General features: G+C 36.1%; 1 protein-coding gene across 1 annotated transcript in view; it reads left to right on the forward strand.

The window, feature by feature from the left end:
* Window positions 1-24,979, forward strand: part of NPEPPS (aminopeptidase puromycin sensitive) — a 79,517-nt gene that overhangs the window by 33,059 nt on the left and 21,479 nt on the right. The window contains exons 7-15 of the mRNA XM_062508265.1: window positions 1,110-1,206; window positions 1,938-1,971; window positions 5,523-5,637; window positions 6,674-6,838; window positions 9,868-9,972; window positions 11,452-11,512; window positions 13,036-13,145; window positions 19,190-19,253; window positions 24,136-24,275. Of these exons, the coding sequence (XP_062364249.1) occupies window positions 1,110-1,206; window positions 1,938-1,971; window positions 5,523-5,637; window positions 6,674-6,838; window positions 9,868-9,972; window positions 11,452-11,512; window positions 13,036-13,145; window positions 19,190-19,253; window positions 24,136-24,275 (891 nt within the window). The remainder of the gene's footprint in view (window positions 1-1,109; window positions 1,207-1,937; window positions 1,972-5,522; window positions 5,638-6,673; window positions 6,839-9,867; window positions 9,973-11,451; window positions 11,513-13,035; window positions 13,146-19,189; window positions 19,254-24,135; window positions 24,276-24,979) is intronic.

Consider the following 24,979-nt stretch of genomic DNA (forward strand, 5'->3'; position numbering starts at 1 on the left):
TATTTAATTTCTGATTTGGAATTTCTCTTCCATTATTTCTAATCTAATTTCAATATTTAATTCCTTTTCCCCAGTGTTTATTTTTAATTTCGGGCTGTATTTTGGGTGTTTATTTTTAATTTCGGGCTGTATTTTGGGTGTTTATTTTTAATTTCGGGCTGTATTTTGGGTGTTTATTTTTAATTTCGGGCTGTATTTTGGGTGTTTATTTTTAATTTCGGGCTGTATTTTGGGTGTTTATTTTTAATTTCGGGCTGTATTTTGGGTGTTTATTTTTAATTTCGGGCTGTATTTTGGGTGTTTATTTTTAATTTCGGGCTGTATTTCGGGTGTTTATTTTTAATTTCGGGGTGTATTTCGGGTGTTTATTTTTAATTTTGGGCTGTATTTTGGGTGTTTATTTTTAATTTCGGGCTGTATTTTGGGTGTTTATTTTTAATTTCGGGCTGTATTTTGGGTGTTTATTTTTAATTTCGGGCTGTATTTTGGGTGTTTATTTTTAATTTCGGGCTGTATTTTGGGTGTTTATTTTTAATTTCGGGCTGTATTTTGGGTGTTTATTTTTAATTTCGGGCTGTATTTTGGGTGTTTATTTTTAATTTCGGGCTGTATTTTGGGTGTTTATTTTTAATTTCGGGCTGTATTTTGGGTGTTTATTTTTAATTTCGGGCTGTATTTTGGGTGTTTATTTTTAATTTCGGGCTGTATTTTGGGTGTTTATTTTTAATTTCGGGCTGTATTTTGGGTGTTTATTTTTAATTTCGGGCTGTATTTTGGGTGTTTATTTTTAATTTCGGGCTGTATTTTGGGTGTTTATTTTTAATTTCGGGCTGTATTTTGGGTGTTTATTTTTAATTTCGGGCTGTATTTTGGGTGTTTATTTTTAATTTCGGGCTGTATTTTGGGTGTTTATTTTTAATTTCGGGCTGTATTTTGGGTGTTTATTTTTAATTTCGGGCTGTATTTTGGGTGTTTATTTTTAATTTCGGGCTGTATTTTGGGTGTTTATTTTTAATTTCGGGCTGTATTTTGGGTGTTTATTTTTAATTTCGGGCTGTATTTTGGGTGTTTATTTTTAATTTCGGGCTGTATTTTGGTTCCCCGTGCAGGTTGCTGCTAAGACTCTTCCTTTCTACAAGGATTATTTCAACGTTCCCTACCCCCTGCCCAAGATCGATCTCATCGCTATCGCCGATTTCGCTGCGGGTAAAGTTCCCTTTCCTTGCTGGGATCCCTCCCCTCCCCCATTCCTCCCCTCCCCCCATTCCTCCCCTCCCCCATCCCTCCCCTCCCCCATCCCTCCCCTCCCCCCATCCCTCCCCTCCCCCATCCCTCCCCTCCCCCATCCCTCCCCTCCCCCCATTCCTCCCCTCCCCCATCCCTGCCCTCCCCCATCCCTCCCCTCCCCCAATCCTCCCCTCCCCCATCCCTGCCCTCCCCCATCCCACCCCTCCCCCATCCCTGCCCTCCCCCATCCCTCCCCTCCCCCCATCCCTCCCCTCCCCCATCCCTGCCCTCCCCCATCCCTCCCCTCCCCCATCCCTCCCCTCCCCCATCCCTGCCCTCCCCCATCCCTCCCCTCCCCCATCCCTCCCCTCCCCCATCCCTCCCCTCCCCCATTCCTCCCCTCCCCCATTCCTCCCCTCCCCCCATCCCTCCCCTCCCCCATCCCTCCCCTCCCCCATTCCTCCCCTCCCCCATCCCTTCCCTCCCCCATTCCTCCCCTCCCCCCCTCCCCTCCCCTCCCCTCCCCCCCTCCCCCCCTCCCTCCCCTCCCCCCATCCCTCCCCCCCTCCCCTCCCCTCCCCTCCCCTCCCGCCCTCCCTCCCCCCCTCCCGACCCCTCCCCCCCTCCCCCCCCCCCTCCCCGCTGCCGAGGCCGGGCAGGTGAGAGCAGAGCACAGGTGAGACGTGAGACGGCTCCTCCCTTACCTGCAGGTGCCATGGAGAACTGGGGCCTCGTCACCTACAGGTGAGGATTCCCTGCTGCCCTTCGCTGCTGAGTGATAATCGATAACTGATAATCGATAACCGATAACTGATAATCGATAACTGATAATCGATAACTGATAATCGATAATAGATAACTGATAATCGATAACTGATAATCGATAATCGATAACTGATAATCGATAACCGATAATCGATAATCGATAACTGATAATCGATAATCGATAACTGATAACTGATAATCGATAACTGATAATCGATAACTGATAATCGATAATCGATAACTGATAATCGATAATCGATAAGTGATAATCGATAATTTATAACTGATAATTGATAATCGATAAGTGATAATTGATAATTGATAATAGATAACTGATAATCGATAATCGATAACTGATAACTGATAATTGATAATCGATAATCGATAAGTGATAATAGATAATCGATAATTGATAACTGATAATTGATAATGGATAATGGATAATGGATAATGGATAATTGATAATCGATAATGGATAATTGATAATTGATAAATGATAATTGGTAAGTGATAACTGATAATCGATAATTGATAATTGATAATCGATAATTGGTAACTGCTAATTGATAATTGATAATCGATAATTGACAATCGATAATGGATAATTGATAACTGATAATCGATGATGGATAATTGATAATTGATAACCGATAATTGATAATTGATAATCGATAACTGATAAGTGATAATTGATAATCGATAATTGATAAGTGATAAGTGATAATTGATAATTGATAACTGTTAATTGATAATTGATAACTGATAATTGATAATCGATAAGTGATAATTGATAATTGATTAGTGATAATTGATAATTGATAATCGATAAGTGATAATTGATAATTGCCAAGTGTTAATTGATAATTGTTAATTGATAATTGATAATTGTTAATTGATAATTGCTAATTTTTATTGCTAATCTTTTATTGCCAATTGTTAATTGTTAATTGTTAATTGCTAATTGATATTTTTTTATTGCTGCTTTAATTTCTAATTGTTAATTTCTAATTGTTAATTGCTAATTTTGAATTTCTAAGTTTTGATTTCTAGTTTTTATTGCTAATTTTTAATTTCTAATATTTTATTGTTAATTTTTATTGCTAAGTTCTAATTTCTAATTTTTATTGCTAATTTTTATTGCTAATTTTTATTGCTAAGTTTTAATTTCTAATTTTTAATTTCTAATTTTTATTGCTAATTTTTATTGCTAAGTTTTAATTTCTAATTTTTAATTTCTAATTTTTATTGCTAATTTTTATTGCTAAGTTTTAATTTCTAATTTTTAATTTCTAATTTTTATTGCTAATTTTTATTGCTAAGTTTTAATTTCTAAGTTTTAATTTCTAATTTTTATTGCTAATCTTTATTGCTAATTTCTGATTTCTAATTTTTAATCTCTAATTTTTATTGCTATTATTTAATTTCTAATTTTTATTGTTAATTTTTATTTCTCGTTTTTATTTCTAGCTTTTATTGTTAATGTTTATTTCTAGTTTTTATTGCTAATTTTTTAGTTCTAAATTTTATTTCTAAATTTTTATTTCTAGTTCTGATTTCTAATTATTTATTTGTAGTTTTGATTTGTAATTTTTTATTTTTAGTTTTTATTTGTAATTCTTCTTTCTAGTTTTTATTTGTAATTATTTGTAATTCTTATTTCTAATTCTTATTTGTAATTTTTTATTTGTAATTTTTTTTGTAATTTTTTATTTGTAATTTTTTATTTGTAATTTTGATTTGTGATTTTTTTATTTTTCCAAAAAAAATTTCCCCATTTTTTTCCCCAAAAATTCCCAATTTTTTTCCTAAATTTTCCATTTTTCCCCCCCTAATTTCCAAATTTTTCCCTAAATATTCCATTTTTTCCCAAAATTTCATAATTTTTTCCTAAAATTTCCAAATTTTTACCACCAAAATATCCAAATTTTCCCTAAATTCTCCATTTTCCCCCCAAAATTTCCAATTTTTTTTTCCTAAAATCTACAAATTTATTTCCAAAAATTTCCAAACTTTTTTTCCAAAACTACAATTTTTTTTCCCTAAAATTTCCAGGTTTTTTTCCCCCCAAAATTTCCAAATTTTCCCCCCAAAATTTTCCCCAGCATTTCCAATTTTTTTCCCAAAAATTTCCCATTTTTTTCCCAAATTCTCCATTTTTCCCCAAAAATTCCCATTTTTTTCCTAAAATGCCTAATTTTTCCCAAATTCCTCCCAAAATTTCCAAATGTTTTCCTAAAATCTACAAATTTATTTCCCAAAATTCCCAAACTTTTTTCCAAAACTTCCAAATTTTTTCTCTTACAATTTCCAGCATTTTCCCCCCAATGCTTCACATTTTTTTCCAAAATTTCCAATTATTTTCCCAAAATTTCCACTTTTTTTTGGCCAAAATTTCAAATGTTTTCCAAAATCTCCAATTTTTTTCCCCCAAACTTCCAATTTTATTCCCAAATTTCCAAATTTTTCCTCAAAAATCCAATTTTTTCCCCAAAAATCTACACATTTTTTTCCAAAATTTCCAAATATTTTCCCCCAAAATTTCCCTTTTTTTTTCCCCTAAAAATTCGATTTTTTTTCCCCAAAATCTCCAATTTTTTCCCCCAAAAACTTCCCCAGTGCAGCATTTTCATAACTAATAATAAAAAAAAAAAGAAAATCACATTTTCCTCTTTCTTCCTGGTTATTTTTCCCTACTTCTTCCATGCCATAAAATAATTCCAATTATTATTATTATTATTAATTCCTATATAATAAAAAATAAATACTCTGAAATATAATTTTTAATATTTTTTAAATTTTCTTTTCTGGGGTTTTTTTTTTTTTTTTTCCTTTTTTTTCCCCTTATTTAAAAAATTCCTCCCCCTTTAGGATTTATTTTTATTTCTATTTTTCAGGTTTTTTTTTCTTCTTTTTTCCCTTTATTTAAATAATTTCTCCCCCTTTAGGATTTATTTTTATTTCTATTTTCAGGTTATTTTTTTCCATCATTTTTCCCCTTATTTCAGTATTTTCACCCCTTTAGGATTTATTTTTTATTTTTCAGGTTATTTTTCCTCTTATTTTCCCCTTATTTAGACAATTCCATCCCCTTTAGGATTTATTTTTATTTTTATTTTCTGTTTATTTTTCCCCCTCCCTTTCCCTTTATTTAGATAATTCCATCCCCTTTAGGATGTATTTTTATTTTTATTTTTCAGGTTATTTTTCCCCTTATTTAGACAATTCCACCCGCTTTAGGATTTATTTTTATTTTTATTTTCTGTTTATTTTTCCCCCTCCCTTTCCCTTTATTTAGATAATTCCATCCCCTTTAGGATTTATTTTTATTTTTATTTTTCAGGTTATTTTTCCCCTTATTTAGACAATTCCACCCGCTTTAGGATTTATTTTTATTTTTATTTTCTGTTTATTTTTCCCCCTCCCTTTCCCCCTTATTCCAACAACCCCACCCTTTTAGGATTTATTATTTTTTTGTGTTTTTTTGCAGGTTATTTTCCCTGACTTTGCTGAGTTCTTTCTCTCCTCCCCAGGGAGACTGCCCTGCTCATTGATCCCAAAAATTCCTGCTCCTCGTCGCGCCAGTGGGTGGCTCTGGTGGTGGGGCACGAGCTGGCACACCAGTGGTTTGGGAACCTCGTCACCATGGTACCGAAAATATCCAAAATTTCATTTATTGCTCAAATCTGATTCTTGTCCTGACCAAAACCTGGGTTTGGGTTTTGTGTTTGTATTTGTTTGTATTTATTTCCTTTTCTATTTCTATTCCCGTTCCCGTTCCCATCCCCTGTTCTCCCATCCCCCATCCCCATTCCCATCCCCATTCCCATTCCCCATTCCCATCCCCATTCCCCATTCCCCGTTCTCCCATCCCCATTCCCTGTTCTGTTCCCATCCCCATTCCCATCCCCTTTACCCCTTTACCCCTTTCCCCATTCCCATCCCCCTTACCCCATTCCCATCCCCATTCCCATTCCCATTCCCATTCCCATTCCCATTCCCCATTCCCATCCCCATTCCCATTCCCATTCCCATTCCCATTCCCATTCCCCATTCCCATCCCCATTCCCATTCCCCATTCCCATCCCCATTCCCATTCCCCATTCCCCATTCCCATTCCCATTCCCATTCCCATCCCCATTCCCATTCCCCCATTCCCCATTCCCCATTCCCCATTCCCCATCCCCATCCCCATTCCCCATTCCCATCCCCATTCCCATCCCCATTCCCCATTCCCATCCCCATTCCCCATTCCCCATTCCCATTCCCATTCCCATTCCCATCCCCATTCCCATTCCCCCATTCCCCATTCCCCATTCCCCATTCCCCATCCCCATCCCCATTCCCCATTCCCATCCCCATTCCCATTCCCATTCCCCATTCCCATCCCCATTCCCATTCCCCATTCCCATCCCCATTCCCATCCCCATCCCCATTCCCATTCCCCATTCCCATTCCCCATTCCCCATTCCCATTCCCATTCCCATTCCCATTCCCATCCCCATTCCCCATTCCCCATTCCCCATCCCCATTCCCATTCCCCATTCCCATTCCCCATTCCCATCCCCATTCCCCGTTCCCCGTTCTCCCATCCCCATTCCCTGTTCTTCTGTTCCCATCCCCCTTACCCCATTCCCCTTTCCCCTTTCCCCGTTCCCTGCCACCTTCCCGTGTTCTGCCGCAGGAGTGGTGGACGCACCTGTGGCTGAACGAGGGTTTTGCGTCGTGGATCGAGTACCTGTGCGTGGATCACTGCTTCCCCGAGTTCGCCATCTGGAGCCAGTTCGTGTCGGCCGACTACAGCCGCGCGCAGGAGCTGGACGCGCTGGCCAGCAGCCACCCCATCGAGGCCAGCGCCCGCCCCGCTCCCCCAAACCCATTAACGGGATCCTTAACGGGGACCCCGTTATGGCTGACCCAAACCCATTAACGGGATCCTTAACGGGGACCTCGTTATGGCTGTCCCAAACCCATTAACGGGATCCTTAACGGGGACCCCGTTATTGCTGTCCCAAACCCATTAACGGGATCCTTAACGGGGACCCCGTTATTGCTGACCCAAACCCATTAACGGGATCCTTAACGGGGACCCCGTTATGGCTGTCCCAAACCCATTAACGGGATCATTAACGGGGACCTCGTTATTGCTGTCCCAAACCCATTAACGGGATCCTTAACGGGGACCCCGTTATGGCTGTCCCAAACCCATTAACGGGATCCTTAACGGGGACCTCGTTATTGCTGTCCCAAACCCATTAACGGGATCCTTAACGGGGACCCCGTTATTGCTGTCCCAAACCCATTGACGGGATCCTTAACGGGGACCCCGTTATTGCTGACCCAAACCCATTAACGGGATCCTTAACGGGGACCCCGTTATGGCTGTCCCAAACCCATTAATGGGATCATTAACGGGGACCTCGTTAACACCGCCCCAAACCCATTAACGGGATCCTTAACGGGGACCTCGTTAACGCTGTCCCAAACCCATTAACGGGATCCTTAACGGGGACCCCGTTATGGCTGACCCAAACCCATTAACGGGATCCTTAACGGGGACCCCGTTATTGCTGTCCCAAACCCATTAACGGGATCCTTAACGGGGACCCCGTTATTGCTGTCCCAAACCCATTAATGGGATCATTAACGGGGACCTCGTTAACACCGCCCCAAACCCATTAACGGGATCCTTAACGGGGACCTCGTTAACACCGCCCCAAACCCATTAACGGGATCCTTAACGGGGACCTCGTTAACACCGCCCCAAACCCATTAACGGGATCCTTAACGGGGACCCCGTTAACACCGCCCCAAACCCATTAACGGGATCCTTAACGGGGACCCCGTTACTGCTGTCCCAAACCCATTAACGGGATCATTAATTGGAACCTCGTTAGTGCCCGGCCAAGTGCTTTAAACCTGTTAATTATTAATTAACAATGTATTAATTAACGGGGACCTCGTTAGTGCCCGGCCATGTGCTTTAAACCTGTTAATTATTAATTAATGATCTATTAATTAACGGGGACCTCGTTAGTGCCCGGGCATGTGCTTTAAACCTGTTAATTATTAATTAACAATGTATTAATTAACGGGGACCTCGTTAGTGCCCGGCCAAGTGCTTTAAACCTGTTAATTATTAATTAACAATGTATTAATTAACGGGGACCTCGTTAGTGCCCGGCCATGTGCTTTAAACCTGTTAATTATTAATTAATGATCTATTAATTAACGGGGACCTCGTTAGTGCCCGGGCATGTGCTTTAAACCTGTTAATTGTTAATTAACAATGTATTAATTAACAATGTATTAATTAACAATGTATTAATTAACGGGGACCTTGTTAGTGCCCGGCCATGTGCTTTAAACCTGTTAATTATTAATTAACAATGTATTAATTGACAATGTATTAATTAACGGGGACCTCGTTAGTGCCCGGCCATGTGCTTTAAACCTGTTAATTATTAATTCACAATGTATTAATTAACGGGGACCTCGTTAGTGCCCGGCCATGTGCTTTAAACCTGTTAATTATTAATTCACAATGTATTAATTAACGGGGACCTCGTTAGTGCCCGGGCATGTGCTTTAAACCTGTTAATTATTAATTAATGATCTATTAATTAACGGGGACCTCGTTAGTGCCCGGGCATGTGCTTTAAACCTGTTAATTATTAATTAACAATGTATTAATTAACGGGGACCTCGTTAGTGCCCGGGCATGTGCTTTAAACCTGTTAATTATTAATTAATGATCTATTCATTAACGGGGACCTCGTTAGTGCCCGGGCATGTGCTTTAAACCTGTTAATTATTAATTAACAATGTATTAATTGACAATGTATTAATTAACGGGGACCTCGTTAGTGCCCGGGCATGTGCTTTAAACCTGTTAATTGTTAATTAACAATGTATTAATTAACAATGTATTAATTAACAATGTATTAATTAACGGGGACCTCGTTAGTGCCCGGGCATGTGCTTTAAACCTGTTAATTATTAATTAACAATGTATTAATTGACAATGTATTAATTAACGGGGACCTCGTTAGTGCCCGGCCATGTGCTTTAAACCTGTTAATTGTTAATTCACAATGTATTAATTAACGGGGACCTCGTTAGTGCCCGGGCATGTGCTTTAAACCTGTTAATTATTAATTAATGATCTATTCATTAACGGGGACCTCGTTAGTGCCCGGGCATGTGCTTTAAACCTGTTAATTATTAATTAACAATGTATTAATTGACAATGTATTAATTAACGGGGACCTCGTTAGTGCCCGGCCATGTGCTTTAAACCTGTTAATTGTTAATTCACAATGTATTAATTAACGGGGACCTCGTTAGTGCCCGCTCTCTGGGGGTTCTGCCCCCCAGAAAACTCCCTGGAATTCTGTGTGATCTCCTTCCTGAAGATTTAATTCCTAAAGATCTCATTCTTAAAGATTTAATTCCTAAAAACCTCAATTCCGCGCTAAATCTGATTTTTTTCCCCCTAGATCTCCACTTGAAATCTGATTTTGCCCCCAAAGAAAATCTGAATTTTCCCTCCCATATTTCCCCCCAAAAAGTTTGATTTTTTCCCTTCATATTTCCCCCCCAAAAAATCGGATTTTTTCCCCTGTATTCCCCCCCAAAAAAGTTGATTTTTCTTCCATAGAGATCTGATCCCCCCATAAAGATCTGATCCCCCCATATCCCCCCTATTTCCCCATACCCCCCCATATCTGCCCATACCCCCTCATATCCCCCCATATCCCCCCATATCCTCCCATACCCCCCATATTTCCCCATATCCCCCCCATATCCCCCATATTTCCCCCCCATTCCCCCATAAAGCCCCGAGGCCGAGCTGGGTTTCGGTGTTTGGGGTTGCAGGTCAGCGTGGGCCACCCCTCCGAGGTGGATGAGATTTTTGACGCCATTTCCTACAGCAAAGGGGCCTCGGTGATCCGCATGCTGCACGAGTACATCGGAGACGAGGTGAGCACGGGGGCATCCTTAGTCATCAGTCATTAGTCATTAGTCATTAGTCATTAGTCATCAGTCATCAGTCATCAGTCATCAGTCATCAGTCATCAGTCATTAGTCATTAGTCATCAGTCATTAGTCATCAGTCGTTAGTCATTAGTCATTAGTCATCAGTCATCAGTCATCAGTCATCAGTCGTTAGTCATTAGTCATCAGTCATCAGTCATCAGTCATTAGTCATCAGTCATCACTCATTAGTCATCAGTCATCAGTCATTAGTCATCAGTCATCAGTCATTAGTCATCAGTCATCAGTCATTAGTCATCAGTCGTTAGTCATTAGTCATCACTCATTAGTCATCAGTCATTAGTCATCAGTCATCACTCATTAGTCATCACTCATTAGTCATCAGTCATCAGTCATTAGTCATCAGTCATTAGTCATCAGTCATCAGTCATTAGTCATTAGTCATCAGTCATCAGTCATTAGTCATCAGTCATCAGTCATTAGTCATTAGTCATCAGTCATTAGTCATCACTCATTAGTCATCAGTCGTTAGTCATTAGTCATCAGTCATTAGTCATCACTCATTAGTCATCAGTCATCAGTCATCAGTCATTAGTCATCAGTCGTTAGTCATTAGTCATCACTCATTAGTCATCAGTCATTAGTCATCAGTCATCACTCATTAGTCATCACTCATTAGTCATCAGTCATCAGTCATTAGTCATCAGTCATTAGTCATCAGTCATCAGTCATTAGTCATTAGTCATCAGTCATTAGTCATCACTCATTAGTCATCAGTCGTTAGTCATTAGTCATCAGTCATTAGTCATCACTCATTAGTCATCAGTCATCACTCATTAGTCATCAGTCATCAGTCATCAGTCATTAGTCATTAGTCATCAGTCATTAGTCATCAGTCATTAGTCATCAGTCGTTAGTCATTAGTCATCAGTCATCAGTCATCAGTCATTAGTCATCAGTCATCAGTCATCACTCATTAGTCATCACTCATTAGTCATCACTCATTAGTCATCAGTCATCACTCATTAGTCATCAGTCATTAGTCATCAGTCATTAGTCATTAGTCATTAGTCATCACTCATTAGTCATCACTCATTAGTCATTAGTCATCAGTCATCAGTCATCAGTCATTAGTCATCACTCATCAGTCATCAGTCATCAGTCATTAGTCATCAGTCATTAGTCATTAGTCATCACTCATCACTCATCAGTCATCACTCATCAGTCATCACTCATCAGTCATTAATCATTTAATCATTCCCAAATTTCCAGCCTATTTTTTTTCAATTATTCCCAAATTTCCAGGCCATTTTTTTAAATTTACTCCCAAATTTCCCTGTTTTTTTTTTTTAAATTACTCTGAAATTTCCAGGGTTTTTTTTTTTAATTATTCCCAAATTTCCAGGCTGTTTTTTTTAATTACCCAGGTGAAGATTTTCCCAATTTTTTTCTTTGTTTTCCCAGGATTTTCGGAAAGGAATGAACCTGTACCTGACCAAGTTCCAGCACAAAAATGCTTCCACAGGTAACTGCAGTGAGCACAAAAAAAAAACAAAAAAAAAACAAAACAAAAAAAAAAAATTCATTTCTGGGTTTCAAAAATTCCCATTTCAAACTTAAAAATTCCTGGTTTTCACCTGGGGATTTTTTTTTATTATTTATTTTTTTGTGTGTGTGCTTGGATTTTCCAATGAGCATGGATAAAAAATAAAAATATATTACAAATATAAAATATTATATTTTTTTTAAATTAGAAATAAAAAATATGTATTTTTATTAAAAACATAAAATATAAATAAAAAGGAATAAAATAAATCTATAGATATAATAATAAAAATGATATATTTAATAAAGTAAATATAATAAAGTAAATAAAACCAATAAATGAATAAAATACCGAAATAAATAAATAAAATCAATCTATAAATATAATAAATCAATATAATAAAATAAATGTAATAAGAGAAATAAAACGCATAAAGGAATAAAATACCGAAATAACAAAATAAAATCAATCTATAAATATAATAAAATAATAAAAATAATAAATATAATAAAGTAAACCTAATAAATACAATAATATAAATATGATAAAATAAATAAAACCAATGATTGAATAAAATACCGAAATAACAAAATGAAATCAATCTGTAAATATAATAAAATAAATATAATAAAATAAATAAAAATCCATACATGAAGAAAATACTGAAATAAAGGAATAAAATAAATCTATAGATATAATAAAATAATAAAAATAATGAACATAATAAAATAAATATCATAAAATAAATATCATAAAATAAATAAAACCAATGAATCAATAAAATACCGAAATAACTAAATAAAATCAATCTATAAATATGATAAAATAAAAATAATAAATATAATAGATATAATAAATAAATATAATAAAATAAATATCAAAATAAATATAATAAAAAGAATATAATAAAATAAATATCATAAAATAAGTATAATAAAATAAATAAAACCAATGAATCAATAAAATACCGAAATAACTAAATAAAATCAAACTATAAATATAATAAAATAAAAATAATAAATATAATAGATATAATAAAATAAATATAATAAAATAAATATCAAAATAAATATAATAAAATGAACATAATAAAATAAATATCATAAAATAAGTATAATAAAATAAATAAAACCCATGAACGAACAAAATACGGAAATAACAAAAATAAAAGAAAGTAAAAATACAATAACAATAAAAGAAATAAAATCCCCAAAAGAGAATAAAGAAGCCCAACGGCATTTTAGCAACGCCCCGAGGAGCGCCGCGGTCCCGCGTTACCCTCTGGGGACATTTCACTTTGTTGACCCAACCTCAATGCACCGGCGGCGCCCAACGGCGCCAAACCCCTCTTCTCCCCTCCGCGTTCCGGGAGAAAATTCCCATTCCTTCCCTGCCTTCCCCGGCGCCGCGCTCGCCGTCCCCGAACCCCCCGGCGCGGGGCTGGAGGGAAGGGGACCCCGACCGGGGCCGCCCGCGCTGACTCGGCTCTTTGATGGTCGCAGAAGATCTCTGGGAGAGCTTGGAAAGAGCCAGCGGAAAACCCATCGCGGCCGTCATGGGCACGTGGACCAAGCAGATGGGCTTCCCTCTCATCTCCGTGCAGGCCGAGCAGGTGAGAGCGCGGCTTCGGTCTTCGTTTTGGGGAAAAGTGGGAAATGTTCCGTGGTTCGGGGCATTGCCTTGGATTGGGGTGGTCAAAAATGGAGTTTTGTCTTCGTTTTGGGGAAAAGTGGGAAATGTTCCGTGATTCGGGGAATTGCCTTGGATTGGGTTGGTCAAAAATGGAGTTTTGTCGTCGTTTTGGTGAAAAGTGGGAAATGTTCCGTGATTCGGGGAATTGCCTTGGATTGGGGTGGTCAAAAATGGAGTTTTGTCTCCGTTTTGGGTAAAAGTGGGAAATGTTCCGTGATTCGGGGAATTGCCTTGGATTGGGGTGGTCAAAAATGGAGTTTTGTCTTCGTTTTGGGGAAAAGTGGGAAATGTTCCGTGATTCGGGGCATTGCCTTGGATTGGGGTGGTCAAAAATGGAGTTTTGTCTTCGTTTTGGGGAAAAGTGGGAAATGTTCCGTGGTTCGGGGAATTGCCTTGGATTGGGGTGGTCAAAAATGGAGTTTTGTCTTCGTTTTGGGGAAAAGTGGGAAATGTTCCGTGATTCGGGGAATTGCCTTGGATTTGGGAGGTCAAAAATGGAGTTTTGTCGTCGTTTTGGGGAAAAGTGGGAAATGTTCCGTGATTCGGGGAATTGCCTTGGATTGGGGTGGTCAAAAATGGAGTTTTGTCTTCGTTTTGGGGAAAAGTGGGAAATGTTCCGTGATTCGGGGCATTGCCTTGGATTGGGGTGGTCAAAAATGGAGTTTTGTCTTCGTTTTGGGGAAAAGTGGGAAATGTTCCGTGATTCGGGGAATTGCCTTGGATTGGGTTGGTCAAAAATGGAGTTTTGTCTTCGTTTTGGGGAAAAGTGGGAAATGTTCCGTGATTCGGGGAATTGCCTTGGATTGGGGTGGTCAATAATGGAGTTTTGTCTCCGTTTTGGGGAAAAGTGGGAAATGTTCCGTGATTCGGGGAATTGCCTTGGATTGGGGTGGTCAATAATGGAGTTTTGTCGTCGTTTTGGGGAAAAGTGGGAAATGTTCCGTGATTCGGGGAATTGCCTTGGATTGGGGTGGTCAAAAATGGAGTTTTGTCTTCGTTCTGGGGAAAAGTGGGAAATGTTCCGTGATTCGGGGCATTGCCTTGGATTGGGGTGGTCAATAATGGAGTTTTGTCTTCGTTTTGGGGAAAAGTGGGAAATGTTCCGTGATTCGGGGAATTGCCTTGGATTGGGTTGGTCAATAATGGAGTTTTGTCTTCGTTTTGGGGAAAAGTGGGAAATGTTTCGTGATTCGGGGAATTGCCTTGGATTGGGGTGGTCAAAAATGGAGTTTTGTCTTCGTTTTGGGGAAAAGTGGGAAATGTTCCGTGATTCGGGGAATTGCCTTGGATTGGGGTGGTCAAAAATGGAGTTTTGTCTTCGTTTTGGGGAAAAGTGGGAAATGTTCCGTGATTCGGGGAATTGCCTTGGATTGGGTTGGTCAATAATGGAGTTTTGTCTTCGTTTTGGGGAAAAGTGGGAAATGTTCCGTGGTTCGGGGAATTGCCTTGGATTGGGGTGGTCAAAAATGGAGTTTTGTCTTCGTTTTGGGGAAAAGTGGGAAATGTTCCGTGATTCGGGGAATTGCCTTGGATTGGGGTGGTCAAAAATGGAGTTTTGTCTTCGTTTTGGGGAAAAGTGGGAAATGTTCCGTGATTCGGGGAATTGCCTTGGATTGGGTTGGTCAATAATGGAGTTTTGTCTTCGTTTTGGGTAGAAGTGGGAAATGTTCCGTGATTCGGGGAATTGCCTTGGATTTGGGAGGTCAATAATGGAGTTTTGTCGTCGTTTTGGTGAAAAGTGGGAAATGTTCCGTGATTCGGGGAATTGCCTTGGATTGGGGTGGTCAAAAATGGAGTTTTGTCTTCGTTTTGGTGAAAAGTGGGAAATGTTCCGTGGTTCGGGGAATTGCCTTGGATTGGGGTGGTCAATAATGGAGTTTTGTCTTTGTTTTGGGTAGAAGTGGGAAATGTTCCGTGATTCGGGGAATTGCCTTGGATTTGGGAGGTCAATAATGGAGTTTTGTCTTCGTTTTGGGTAGAAGTGGGAAATGTTCCGTGATTCGGGGAATTGCCTTGGATTTGGGAGGTCAATAATGGAGTTTTGTCTTCGTTTTGGTGAAAAGTGGGAAATGTTCCGTGATTCGGGGCATTGCCTTGGATTGGGGTGGTCAATAATGGAGTTTTGTCTTCGTTTTGGGGAAAAGTGGGAAATGTTCCGTGATTCGGGGAATTGCCTTGGATTGGGGTGGTCAAAAATGGAGTTTTGTCTTCGTTTTGGGGAAAAGTGGGAAATGTTCCGTGATTCGGGGAATTGCCTTGGATTGGGGTGGTCAATAATGGAGTTTTGTCTTCGTTTTGGGGAAAAGTGGGAAATGTTCCGTGGTTCGGGGAATTGCCTTGGATTGGGGTGGTCAAAAATGGAGTTTTGTCTTTGTTTTGGGGAAAAGTGGGAAATGTTCCGTGATTCGGGGCATTGCCTTGGATTGGGGTGGTCAAAAATGGAGTTTTGTCGTCGTTTTGGGGAAAAGTGGGAAATGTTCCGTGATTCGGGGAATTGCCTTGGATTGGGGTGGTCAAAAATGGAGTTTTGTCTTCGTTTTGGGGAAAAGTGGGAAATGTTCCGTGGTTCGGGGCATTGCCTTGGATTGGGGTGGTCAAAAATGGAGTTTTGTCTTCGTTTTGGGGAAAAGTGGGAAATGTTCCGTGATTCGGGGCATTGCCTTGGATTGGGGTGGTCAATAATGGAGTTTTGTCTTCGTTTTGGGGAAAAGTGGGAAATGTTCCGTGATTCGGGGAATTGCCTTGGATTGGGTTGGTCAATAATGGAGTTTTGTCTTCGTTTTGGGGAAAAGTGGGAAATGTTCCGTGATTCGGGGAATTGCCTTGGATTGGGGTGGTCAAAAATGGAGTTTTGTCTTCGTTTTGGGGAAAAGTGGGAAATGTTCCGTGATTCGGGGAATTGCCTTGGATTGGGGTGGTCAATAATGGAGTTTTGTCTTCGTTTTGGGGAAAAGTGGGAAATGTTCCGTGGTTCGGGGAATTGCCTTGGATTGGGGTGGTCAAAAATGGAGTTTTGTCTTTGTTTTGGGGAAAAGTGGGAAATGTTCCGTGATTCGGGGCATTGCCTTGGATTGGGGTGGTCAAAAATGGAGTTTTGTCGTCGTTTTGGGGAAAAGTGGGAAATGTTCCGTGATTCGGGGAATTGCCTTGGATTGGGGTGGTCAAAAATGGAGTTTTGTCTTCGTTTTGGGGAAAAGTGGGAAATGTTCCGTGGTTCGGGGCATTGCCTTGGATTGGGGTGGTCAAAAATGGAGTTTTGTCTTCGTTTTGGGGAAAAGTGGGAAATGTTCCGTGATTCGGGGCATTGCCTTGGATTGGGGTGGTCAATAATGGAGTTTTGTCTTCGTTTTGGGGAAAAGTGGGAAATGTTCCGTGATTCGGGGAATTGCCTTGGATTGGGTTGGTCAATAATGGAGTTTTGTCTTCGTTTTGGGGAAAAGTGGGAAATGTTCCGTGATTCGGGGAATTGCCTTGGATTGGGGTGGTCAAAAATGGAGTTTTGTCTTCGTTTTGGGGAAAAGTGGGAAATGTTCCGTGATTCGGGGAATTGCCTTGGATTGGGTTGGTCAATAATGGAGTTTTGTCTTCGTTTTGGGGAAAAGTGGGAAATGTTCCGTGATTCGGGGAATTGCCTTGGATTGGGGTGGTCAAAAATGGAGTTTTGTCTTCGTTTTGGGGAAAAGTGGGAAATGTTCCGTGATTCGGGGAATTGCCTTGGATTGGGGTGGTCAATAATGGAGTTTTGTCTTCGTTTTGGGGAAAAGTGGGAAATGTTCCGTGGTTTGGAGGATTCTCTCAAATCAGCGATGATAAAAATGGAATTTTGCCTTAATTTCGGTGAAAATTCTAAAATATTCCATAATTTTGAGCGGTTCCTCTGCCGGATTGGGGCGTGCTAAAAATGGAATTTTGTCTTCGTTTTGGGGAAAATTGAAAAATATTCCGTGATTTGGGGAATTCTCTCCAATCAGGGATGGTAAAAATGGGATTTCCTCTCTAATTTGGGATCAAACTTTAAAATATTCCGTGATTTGGAGCATTGCCTCGGGTCAGGGATGGTAAAAAATGGAATTTTATTTTAATTTCAGTGAAGTTTTAACAGTATTCCATGGTTTTAATTTAATTTATCTTGATCAGGAGTGGTAAAAATTAAATTGTGTTTTAATTTCAGATCAAATTGCACAACATTGAACAGGCAGAGCCTTTTTCTGAGTGGGAAAAAAACCAAAATTATTCCTCAAAACAGAGGATGAAAATTAAACCTGCTAATCATCCCCCCTTCTATTATTTTTTTTTTTAATTTTAAATTTTAATTTTTAATTTTTTTTAAAAATTTTTAATTTTAAGTTTTAAATTTTTCATTTAGATTTTTAATTTTTAATTTTAAATCTTAAATTGTTCATTTTAAATTTTTAATTTTGTATTTTTAATTTTAATTTCTTTACTAAAATTTATTTTTTTATTTTTTGTTTTCAATTTTTATTTTTAAATTTTTAATTATTTAGTTTTAAATTTTTCATTTTCAGTTTTTAATTTTTCACTTTAAATTTTTGTTTTTTCGCTTTAAATTTTTAATTTTTCCTTTTAAATTTTTAATTTTTCGCTTTAAATTTTAAATTTTTATTTTACATTTTTTAATTTTAAATTTTAATTTTTAATTTTTTTTTTAAATTTTTAATTTTAAGTTTTAAATTTTTCATTTAGATTTTTAATTTTTAATTTTAAATCTTAAATTGTTCATTTTAAATTTTTAATTTTGTATTTTTAATTTTAATTTCTTTACTAAAATTTTTTTTTTTTGTTTTTAATTTTTATTTTTAAATTTTTAATTATTTAGTTTTAAATTTTTCATTTTCAGTTTTTAATTTTTCACTTTAAATTTTTGATTTTTCGCTTTAAATTTTTAATTTTTCCTTTTAAATTTTTAATTTTTCGCTTTAAATTTTAAATTTTTATTTTACATTTTTTAATTTTAAATTTTAATTTTTAATTTTTTTTTAAATTTTTAATTTTAAGTTTTAAATTTTTCATTTAGATTTTTAATTTTTAATTTTAAATCTTAAATTGTTCATTTTAAATTTTTAATTTTGTATTTTTAATTTTAATTTCTTTACTAAAATTTATTTTTTTATTTTTTGTTTTCAATTTTTATTTTTAAATTTTTAATTATTTAGTTTTAAATTTTTCATTTTCAGTTTTTCATTTTTCACTTTAAATTTTTGATTTTTCGCTTTAAATTTTTAATTTTTCCTTTTAAATTTTTAATTTTTCGCTTTAAATTTTAAATTTTTATTTTACATTTTTTAATTTTAAATTTTAATTTTTAATTGTAATTTTTTCATTTTTAAATTTTAATTTTAATTTTTTAATTTTAAATTTTAAATTTTGAAATTTTAACTTTAAATGTTTAATTTTTATTTTTAATTTTCTAAGTTCTTAGCTTTAAATTTTAAATTTTTCATTTCTCATTTTTCATTTAAAATTCTAAATTTTTCATTTTGCATCTTAATTTTTCATTTTAAATTTTAAACTTTTCATTTTAATTTTTAAATTTTTCATTTTATATTTTAAATTTCTCACTTTAACTTTTCAATTTTTCAATTCTTAATTTCGAATTTGAAATTTGCAATTTGCAGTTTTCAATCCGAAATTTTGAATTTTTTGATTTCCAACTTGTCATTTGTCATTTTTCATTTTCAGTTTTAAAAATTTAATTTTTTAATTTTATATTTTTAATTTCGATTTTAGATGTGTGTGTATATATATTTTATATTTATATTTATATTTATATTTATATTTATATTTATATTTATATCTATATCTATATGTATATTTTTATTTATATTTATATTTATATTTATATCTATGTTTATATTTATATTTATATTTATATTTATATTTATATTTATATTTATATTTATATTTATATTTATATTTTTTATATATTTTTTTTTTTCCCCTCAGCAAGAAGATGACAAAGTGTTGAAATTGGTTCAGAAAAAATTCTGTGCCAGTGGACCATACACAGGTAAGAGCAAATCACAAAAATACAAAATATTCCAAATTTTGGAGGGATATTGATAATTTTTCTTGGTTTTTCATCCCGTGCTTTACCTTTCATCCAAAGTGGAAAATTCAACTTTTAACATTTTCGATATTCCAGGCATGAAATTTTTGAAATTCTTTCAAGAAATTTTTGAAATTCTTTCAAAAATATCAATTTTTCCCCGATCTGAGAGGTTTTGAAAAGCAGCTGCTTGGCGGCGATGAAAAGAAATCGGTTTAGAAATAAATAAAAAAGTTATTAAAAATTTATTTATTGAATTAGTTTCTGTCCTGAAATAAATGAAATTCCAGAAATTTCGGGAGGAGCATCAGGTTTTTTACTTGGAAAATTGACATTTTCAATCAAATTTTTGTGTCCAAAATTGATATTTTCAATCAAACTTTTGTCTCTAAAATTGACATTTTCAATCAAATTTTTGTGTCTAAAATTGACATTTTCAATCAAATTTTTGTGTCCAAAATTGACATTTTCAATCAAATTTTTGTCTCTAAAATTGACATTTTCAATCAAATTTTTGTCTCTAAAATTGACATTTTCCCTCAGATTTTTGTCTCTAAAATTGACATTTTCAATCAAACTTTTGTCTCTAAAATTGACATTTTCCCTCAAATTTTTGTCTCTAAAATTGTCATTTTCAATCAAATTTTTGTGTCTAAAATTGTCATTTTCAATCAAATTTTTGTCTCTAAAATTGACATTTTCAATCAAATTTTTGTCTCTAAAATTGACATTTCCCCTCTGATTTTTGTGTCTAAAATTGACATTTTCAATCAAACTTTTGTCTCTAAAATTGACATTTTCCCTCAAATTTTTGTATCTAAAATTGACATTTTCCCTCAAATTTTTGTGTCTAAAATTGACATTTTCCCCTCAAATTTTTGTATCTAAAATTGACATTTTCCCTCAAATTTTTGTATCTAAAATTGACATTTCCCCTCTGATTTTTGTCTCTAAAATTGACATTTTCAAACAAATTTTTGTCTCTAAAATTGACATTTTCCCCTCAAATTTTTGTCTCTAAAATTGACATTTTCCCTCAGATTTTTGTGTCTAAAATTGACATTTTCAATCAAATTTTTGTCTGTAAAATTGACATTTCCCACAGATTTTTGTCTCTAAAATTGACATTTTCAATCAAATTTTTGTGTCTAAAATTGACATTTTCAATCAAACTTTTGTCTCTAAAATTGACATTTTCCCCTCAAATTTTTGTCTCTAAAATTGTCACTTTCCCCTCAAATTTTTGTGTCTAAAATTGTCACTTTCCCCTCAAATTTTTGTGTCTAAAATTGACATTTCCCCTCAAATTTTTGTGTCTAAAATTGACATTTTCCCCTCAAATTTTTGTATCTAAAATTGACATTTTCCCTCAGATTTTTGTGTCTAAAATTGACATTTTCAATCAAATTTTTGTCTCTAAAATTGACATTTCCCACAGATTTTTGTCTCTAAAATTGACATTTTCCCCCAGATTTTTGTCTCTAAAATTGACATTTTCAATCAAATTTTTGTGTCTAAAATTGTCATTTTCCCCTCAAATTTTTGTCTCTAAAATCAACATTTTCAATCAAATTTTTGTGTCTAAAATTGTCATTTTCAATCAAATTTTTGTCTCTAAAATTGACATTTTCCCCTCAAATTTTTGTATCTAAAATTGACATTTTCCCTCAGATTTTTGTGTCTAAAATTGACATTTTCAATCAAATTTTTGTGTCCAAAATTGACATTTTCAATCAAACTTTTGTCTCTAAAATTGACATTTTCAATCAGATTTTTGTCTCTAAAATTGACATTTTCAAATTTTTGTCTCTAAAATTGACATTTCCCCTCTGATTTTTGTCTCTAAAATTGACATTTTCAAACAAATTTTTGTCTCTAAAATTGACATTTTCCCTCTGATTTTTGTCTCTAAAATTGACATTTCCCCTCAAATTTTTGTCTCTAAAATTGACATTTTCCCTCAAATTTTTGTGTCTAAAATTGACATTTTCAATCAAATTTTTGTCTCTAAAATTGACATTTCCCACAGATTTTTGTCTCTAAAATTGACATTTTCCCCCAGATTTTTGTCTCTAAAATTGACATTTTCCCTCAAATTTTTGTGTCTAAAATTGTCATTTTCCCCTCAAATTTTTGTCTCTAAAATCAACATTTTCAATCAAATTTTTGTGTCTAAAATTGTCATTTTCAATCAAATTTTTGTCTCTAAAATTGACATTTTCCCCTCAAATTTTTGTCTCTAAAATTGTCACTTTCCCCTCAAATTTTTGTGTCTAAAATTGACATTTTCCCCTCAAATTTTTGTCTCTAAAATTGTCACTTTCCCCTCAAATTTTTGTGTCTAAAATTGACATTTCCCCTCAAATTTTTGTGTCTAAAATTGACATTTTCCCCTCAAATTTTTGTATCTAAAATTGACATTTTCCCTCAGATTTTTGTGTCTAAAATTGACATTTTCAATCAAATTTTTGTCTCTAAAATTGACATTTCCCACAGATTTTTGTCTCTAAAATTGACATTTTCCCCCAGATTTTTGTCTCTAAAATTGACATTTTCAATCAAATTTTTGTGTCTAAAATTGTCATTTTCCCCTCAAATTTTTGTCTCTAAAATCAACATTTTCAATCAAATTTTTGTGTCTAAAATTGTCATTTTCAATCAAATTTTTGTGTCTAAAATTGACATTTTCCCCTCAAATTTTTGTATCTAAAATTGACATTTTCCCTCAGATTTTTGTGTCTAAAATTGACATTTTCAATCAAATTTTTGTCTCTAAAATTGACATTTCCCACAGATTTTTGTCTCTAAAATTGACATTTTCCCCCAGATTTTTGTCTCTAAAATTGACATTTTCAATCAAATTTTTGTGTCTAAAATTGTCATTTTCAATCAAATTTTTGTGTCTAAAATTGTCACTTTCCCCTCAAATTTTTGTATCTAAAATTGACATTTTCCCTCAGATTTTTGTGTCTAAAATTGACATTTTCAATCAAATTTTTGTCTGTAAAATTGACATTTCCCACAGATTTTTGTCTCTAAAATTGACATTTTCAATCAAATTTTTGTGTCTAAAATTGACATTTTCAATCAAACTTTTGTCTCTAAAATTGACATTTTCCCCTCAAATTTTTGTGTCTAAAATTGACATTTTCACTCAAATTTTTGTGTCCAAAATTGACATTTTCAATCAAACTTTTGTCTCTAAAATTGACATTTTCAATCAGATTTTTGTCTCTAAAATTGACATTTTCAAATTTTTGTCTCTAAAATTGACATTTCCCCTCTGATTTTTGTCTCTAAAATTGACATTTTCAAACAAATTTTTGTATCTAAAATTGACATTTTCCCTCAAATTTTTGTGTCTAAAATTGACATTTTCCCTCAAATTTTTGTCTCTAAAATTGTCATTTTCCCCTCAAATTTTTGTCTCTAAAATCAACATTTTCAATCAAATTTTTGTGTCTAAAATTGTCATTTTCCTTCAGATTTTTGTCTCTAAAATTGACATTTCCCACAGATTTTTGTCTCTAAAATTGACATTTTCAATCAAATTTTTCACTCTAAACCTGACGTTTCCCTCAGAGCAGTAAAATTTGACATTTCAGATTTGCACCTTTATTTCCAATTCCATTTTCAGTTCGGAACCTGCACCTGGGGCTTGGCTGAACTCATTTTTTCCCATTTTATTCTCATTTTTTCCCCATTGTTTTCCCATTTTTTTCCCCAATTTTCCCCATTTTTTTCATTTTTTCCCTGATTTTTTCCATTTTTTTCCATTTTCCCCCATTTATTCAATTTTTTTCTCTTTTTTCCCTTTTTTCCTTTTCCCCCATTTTTCCCCATTTTTCCCCATTTTTCCCCATTCTTTCCTTTTTTTCCAATTTGTTTCCATTTTTTTCCATTTTCTCCCCCCATTTTTTACCAATATTTTTCCTTTTTTTTCCAATTTTTTTCCATTTTCCCAAAATTTTTCCCCCATTTTTCTCCCTTTTTTTTTGCATTTCCCCACGTTGCCCCCATTTTTCCCAATTTTTTCCCGTTTCCCCACAATTCTTCCCATTTTTCCCCATTTTCCCCATTTTTTCTGGTTTTTTTGCAATTTTTTTCCATTTTCCCCATTCCCCATTCCCCATTCCCATTCCCCATTCCCATTCCCATTCCCATTCCCCATTCCCCATTCCCCATTCCCATCCCCATTCCCATTTCCCCATTCCCATTCCCATTCCCCATTCCCCATTCCCCATTCCCCATCCCCATTCCCATTCCCTATTCCCATTCCCATCACCATCCCCATTCCCCATTCCCATTCCCCATTCCCATTCCCCATTCTCATTCCCCATTCCCATTCCCCATTCCCCCATTCCCCATTCCCCATTCCCATTCCCCCATTCCCCATTCCCATTCCCCATTCCCATTCCCATTCCCATTCCCCATTCCCATTCCCATTCCCTATTCCCATTCCCCATTCCCATTCCCCCATTCCCATTCCCATTCCCCATTCCCCATTCCCCATTCCCATTCCCCCATTCCCATTCCCATTCCCCATTCCCCATTCCCCATTCCCCATTCCCATTCCCCATTCCCCATTCCCATTCCCCATTCCCCATTCCCCATTCCCATTCCCATCCCCATTCCCATTCCCCATTCCCCATTCCCCATTCCCATTCCCCATTCCCCATTCCCATTCCCCATTCCCCATTCCCCATTCCCATTCCCATCCCCATTCCCATTCCCCATTCCCCATTCCCCATTCCCATTCCCCCATTCCCCACTCCCCCATTTTTCCCATTTTTCCCATTTTTCCCATTTTCCCCACCCCTCATCCCTGGTTTCCCTTTCCCAGGGGACGATTTCCCCACGTGGATGGTTCCCATCAGTATCTGCACCAGCGAGGACCCCGGCTCTCCCAAAATTCAGGTTCTGATGGACAAGGCCGAGCTCACCGTGGTGCTCAAGGACACCAAGCCCGAGCACTGGGTCAAGGTGAGCCCCAACATTCCAGCTTTTGTTTCCCTCCCTCTGGAATTCGGGATTTCCTGCCTCTGCTGCTGCTGCTTCCTTCCAGCTCCTCCTCCTTTCTGGCTTCTTTTCCGATTTTCCGACAGTGTCACCTGGAATTGTTTGAGAATTTAGCGTGGAAAAATGTGACATTGAAGGGAGGGGTTGGGTTGGGCTGTGCTGGCTTTTGTGGTTCTGGTTCATGTTCATGTTCATGTTCATGTTCATGTTCATGTTCATGTTCATGTTCTGGCTCTCGTGTTCTGGTTCTCGTGTTCTGGTTCTGGTTCTCATGTTCTGGTTCATGTTCTGGTTCTGGTTCATGTTCACGTTCTGGCTCTCATGTTCTGGTTCTCATGTTCTGGTTCATGTTCTGGTTCTGGTTCTGGTTCATGTTCTGGTTCTGGTTCTGGTTCATGTTCACGTTCTGGCTCTCATGTTCTGGTTCTCATGTTCTGGTTCATGTTCTGGTTCTGGTTCTGGTTCATGTTCTGGTTCTCATGTTCTGGTTTTGGTTCATGTTCATGTTCTGGTTCATGTTCACGTTCTGGCTCTCATGTTCTGGTTCTCATGTTCTGGTTCATGTTCTGGTTCTGGTTCGTATTGTGGTTCTGGTTCATGTTCTGGTTCATGTTCTGGCTCTCATGTTCATGTTCCTGTTCATGTTCACGTTCATGTTCATGTTCATG

This window comes from Cinclus cinclus, chromosome 24 (genome assembly GCF_963662255.1).
Source record: "Cinclus cinclus chromosome 24, bCinCin1.1, whole genome shotgun sequence".
Lineage (NCBI taxonomy): Eukaryota > Metazoa > Chordata > Aves > Passeriformes > Cinclidae > Cinclus > Cinclus cinclus.